General features: G+C 42.4%; 1 protein-coding gene across 7 annotated transcripts; it reads right to left on the bottom strand.

Moving 5' to 3' along the window:
- Window positions 1-955: 955 nt before the first annotated feature.
- LOC109762818 (uncharacterized) lies at window positions 956-4,605 on the bottom strand. 7 transcript variants are annotated; one of them, XR_012181857.1, is made up of 7 exons: window positions 4,414-4,602; window positions 4,231-4,293; window positions 4,087-4,150; window positions 3,321-3,378; window positions 3,189-3,219; window positions 2,807-3,070; window positions 956-1,796 (listed from the first exon to the last, which is right to left on the bottom strand). XR_012181857.1 is itself a non-coding variant. In XM_073496496.1 (6 exons), the coding sequence occupies exons 1-6, from the start codon at window positions 4,429-4,431 to the stop codon at window positions 2,894-2,896; spliced, it is 333 nt and encodes a 110-aa protein (XP_073352597.1). In that variant the 5' UTR covers window positions 4,432-4,604; the 3' UTR covers window positions 2,687-2,893. The 7 variants fall into 7 exon arrangements, 2 of the variants coding, with proteins under 2 accessions (XP_073352597.1, XP_073352598.1); XR_012181855.1 differs by having other exon boundaries at window positions 2,807-2,992; window positions 4,414-4,601; XR_012181859.1 differs by having other exon boundaries at window positions 4,375-4,536.
- Window positions 4,606-4,807: the final 202 nt, after the last annotated feature.

Consider the following 4,807-nt stretch of genomic DNA (forward strand, 5'->3'; position numbering starts at 1 on the left):
CTTGCTGCAGCTCCACCTCATTACCCCATCCTTCCGATAAGCTTAAATAGTCTTGATCTCGCGGGTTTTGAGATTGCTGAGTCCTCGTGACTCACAAATACTACCAAAACAGTTGCAGGTGCCGATGATACCAGTGCAGGTGACGCAACCGAGCTCAAGTGGGAGTTCGACGAGGACCTTGGTCGTTACTACATTTCTTTTCCAGATGATCAGTAGTGGTGCCCAGTTGGGACGATCGGGGATCTAGCATTTGGGGTTGTCTTCCTTTTATTTGGATTTGTCCGTAGTCGGACCATATGTGTGTACTCTGATTGATGTATGACTTATTTATGTATTGTGTGAAGTGGCGATTGTAAGCCAACTCTTTATCCCATTCTTGTTCATTACATGGGATTGTGTGAAGATGACCCTTCTTGCGACAAAACTACAATGCGGTTATGCCTCTAAGTCGTGCCTCGACACGTGAGAGATATAGCCGCATCGTGGGCGTTACAAGTACAATATTCTCAAGATCCTGAATTTGTGTAGTATTTAATAAACTAGTGGACCCGTTGCGCCAAATGGCGCAGAGGCACGCTAAAGCCATGTTTGCGATGAATTTGTTTGATATGAAACACAGTGGAATCTTATGTATAATGATACGAATATACTCGGTTTATCTTAATATACTCAGTTTATCTTAAGAGCATAGAGTCGAATTTGAAACAAAAAAACATGCGTTGGTATGAAAAATTAAGATAGAAGTGTTTTGAAAAGGTTATCTCTCTCAATAAAAAACGGTTGTAGCAATCACTTAGGCATACGCATGTATTATCAGCAAATTTAGCCTTATTGTCTACGGAAACAAGAATGTATACGCAATAGGAATTTTGAAGTCTATTGATGGCCTTGGCTATGCCAGCTGTAGAGACATAAATGCCGCTCAAAATAAAATAAAAAGCTATAGAGACATAAATGGTGCAAGGAACAGAGAGTCTTGACAGGATTATCATTAGCTCTTACACACACAATCTTGGCAAGTCTTACTCTGCGCTTGGTCTAAAGAGAAATATAATTATACATTACGGTTAACCTATGCGGTTAAACAAAAGGAGCGAAATAGACTATAATTCTAAAAGGTCTGGTTTAGGATGCATTCTTGTAGAATACAACTCTAAAATCCTCTCTTGATGCTTTTTAGTTGCTTCTCTGATTTGAGCACCCCGCGTTTGAGCCTTTCTGCTAGCTTCTCAATGTTGTTAAGAGGTTCGTTCATAAGAGGATCCATGGGTTCTTTCCCAGACGATCTGTTGAGCGCTATTACATTGCATATATGATCAGATAATCCATGCATGTATCTTGTAAGAACGAACCAGCCCATAGCATTTTTCTTGTTCTTATACCTAGCCATCATTAGTTTGTTCTTGATGGACCTGGTCTTTGGCTTTGTTTTCTGCTTGTTATACTTAGCTACACCCAGCTCATGTTTTAGAGACTGATTTTCCTCATCCAGTCTCTTCATGTTGCTGTAATTGTAGTCTCTTACTTTGAGTCTTAACCATGCATTTGATGTATCCAGTCTCTTCCATGGCAGCCGTGTCCTCTGACATAGCATGATTGATACACTGCACCCCAGAAATAGCCATACGACTGCCATGATCTTCAACATATGATGTGGGCGTATGGAAAAAAACAGTGACGCATACTCTACCGCCATCACATACTTTGCTTCGATACTTAGCCGCTGGAAGCTCTAAAGTCTCTAAAAGAACATCCAGCATCATCCTGTAAGGGATTTTGATCATTGGTGGTGTGGCCTGTGATTTTAAACGGATGTCATTTGATGCAAGGGCATGAATTAAATGGAATCATTTGTTTGACGGATGTTGCTATGTTAATAAGCAAACTATAATAAAAAGGTGTGACATATCCAAGGATTAGAGAACATAACACGACTGGCTGATAAGCATAAGGCACTAAATCATATTTCGGCAGGTAAAAGCTTTTAGAGGGGAAAATGTACTTTGAGTAATGTAAGTAAAACTAATACCATATTATTTTTTGTTATGGCAACAGCTCGATGATCAAATTCAAGGATGAGAGAACAAGAAACCAAAATAACTAATTTATCCTAGAAACTTTATGCGCAGGATGCTGATGAAGGTGAGTTTGTATATGATCACTTGTATAACCATAAGCTATGCATCGATGGTGTGGACCACAACATTTACTACCTGGTAGCTTCTAATTATCACAAGTATGAATTGAACCTGAATGCAATGTATAAACAGAAGTACTGTGCCTGTATCAAATAAAAAGACTTTGGTGTGCAAGACTTGCATATGAACATACATCTAACACTGAAACAATGCAAGAAGCGATTTTCCTGAAAGTAAAGAGGACAGTGTTTTACAAAGCTTAAGTACAGAAATCACTAAAGAAATATATTACTGCCCTTCCCTCAAATTTGGATTTATTGATCTATGCTTATATTGAAACATAATTTATGCACTATTTCATGACATGAGAGAATATCGGATAGCAAGGCTTCTTTATGACGTGCTCAAATTATGCAAGCACTGGGTATATTCTTTTTAGATGACGACGCTAGCATTGGTTTGCATGGTTCAAATTTTGTCTTGTTGAGTGCTGTCACTACATGCATTTCTTTTTTTCTGTTCAAAGACTTCATGACATTAACAAATACTTTTCATAATAAGCTTGCGAAGCTTAAATTGCATATCTTACTGAGAGGAAATAGGCATACAAAAACTGTCTACAACAGATAACTAAAACATCGGTTGTTTTCTACTATATAATTACCAACCTCACAACGGTGCTGTGAATTCTCATACTCAGTGTAATATACCACATTCCTGGTCAGGAGCATCAAAAGTAACAATTTCGTCGCATTCTAGCTGAAAAGCTTTAGCCAATGCATCATCAAAGTGCCTTCGTGCAGTTCTACTATCAGTAGAGAAGATGATCTGGAAATGGTAGTGTGTCCGGATCTCTAGGCATTTTGTTTCACCATAAGAAATAGAAGCTCTTGTAATATTTCTTCTCGAAGAGACGGATGAGGACGAAATACCTAGCAGATTATAAAACAGTTTAGGCTAAACCACTTCGCTAGCTTAGGCGCTGAGAAAAGACGATTGGATTTAAGAATACAAGTGCAACGACTCAGCTTAGAGGAATAGGGATGGAACCTTGAACTGAAACGGCAGCACAGGATGCAGCCTCATCGGTTGAAGAAGACGACGCCATAAGCCCAGGGCACCAAGAGATAAATACATGTTGAGCCATAAACAAGGCACATGTAGTGGAAAAGGAGAGCAAACCTTGAGTAGCAGCAGCAGGCTACAGGTGCAGATGCAGAAGCAGAGCAGCTCTTCCAACCTGCAAAATAAATGCAGATAGAACCATAAGAACACGAGCATAACAATGTAGGCACAGAACACATCTATTCTATCAACCCAGCAGAACACATATGAAAGCCCATTCAATAGACGCAGAGCAACAGAAGGGCACCAGAACCCATTCACCAAACAAAGCAGTTAATATTGATTACTGTACTAAGCCAATTCTTTCAACCAAAGGAATTAATATTGTTCATTATATTAAACCACTATACATTATATTCAGAGCATCTTTTTCTTGAAAATCACAGAAGCTTTTAACTTGTGAGTGCTATGATCCTCTTCTCGACATGCAGAAACCCAAGAAGATGCTCATCAACTAACTTCATACGGTTTGCTTTCAGGCAAATTAATAGACATAAGCAGCATGAAGTATCTAGCCACCTCAACAGCAACAATATGATTCTAAGGCATTCTAGAAGAGAGAATAGAACACACCATACTAACATCATCATCAACACACAAACGAACAGTACATGGCACATGCACACAGCCAAACCTTAGAGAAAAGCAAGCACACCATTCTATCGCCAAGAAAAGAAAGCCTAGACATCAATTGCAGAGGCAGCAAGCAACTAAAACACACAGAACACTTATCTTCTCAAGCGTAATCTTTCACTCTGTTACCAACTACATAGCTCTCCATTAATAAAAAATGCAAGAAATAAGGTAAGGAATAGCACATCACCAGAACCAAGTAGCACAACCAGGACAGCGGCGAGCCAACGAAGGTGGAGCAGCAGACGAACAGCCTGACAAGAAACATGGCCGGGTTACCACAGAGGCATTCTGCCGAACACGTTGCATGCAGGCAAACGGGAGGAAGACGAACCTCAATGCAATCGGCAGAACGGCGCGACGGCGGGCGCAGGAGACAGTAGGAGAAGAAACTGGGCTGCACATGCAGCACGCAAGAGGAAGAACACGGAGGTAAGCAGGGCGCATTGCGCATTCAGTAAAGGCGAAGAGGACAAACCAAGGCAGGCAAGCACTGATCTTAACCAGCAGCACCGACCGAACGCACAAACGCCATCACAACGGCCACGCACACCGACGGCGAAGAAGTTAGCCGCAACGGGTCCGAGAAAGCGAAGCGCGGTGGGGCGAAGCAGGCGAACGACGGATAGCGAAAATGGAGAGCGGGGGAGAGAAAAGGAGCGACGAAGGAAAGATGAATAAGAAAGGGACGGACGCGGCCTCTCCCCACAGCTGGCAGCATCGCACACGGGAACAGACCCACCACCGCGGCGAAGGCACGCGTCCTAAGCGGGCCACCCTGGGCCACTGTCATACAGAAACCAGGCCAGCAGGTGAAAGCCACCAGCGCAAGAGGGAGACGCGCAGGACCAGCGCACGCGACGCAGAGGCGCGGTCCACGGCGCGGCGACCGCACGTCCGGCTGGTCGAGC

Source organism: Aegilops tauschii, chromosome 4 (genome assembly GCF_002575655.3).
Source record: "Aegilops tauschii subsp. strangulata cultivar AL8/78 chromosome 4, Aet v6.0, whole genome shotgun sequence".
Classification (NCBI taxonomy): Eukaryota; Viridiplantae; Streptophyta; class Magnoliopsida; order Poales; family Poaceae; genus Aegilops; species Aegilops tauschii.

Coding starts and splice junctions, on each gene's coding strand:
- LOC109762818 (XM_073496496.1), bottom strand. Junction 3,220..3,320: donor GCCTGCTGCTGCTACTCAAG/GTTTGCTCTCCT, acceptor TCAACCGATGAG/GCTGCATCCTGTGCTGCCGT. Junction 2,993..3,188: donor TGCTGCCGTTTCAGTTCAAG/GTTCCATCCCTA, acceptor CAAAATGCCTAG/AGATCCGGACACACTACCAT.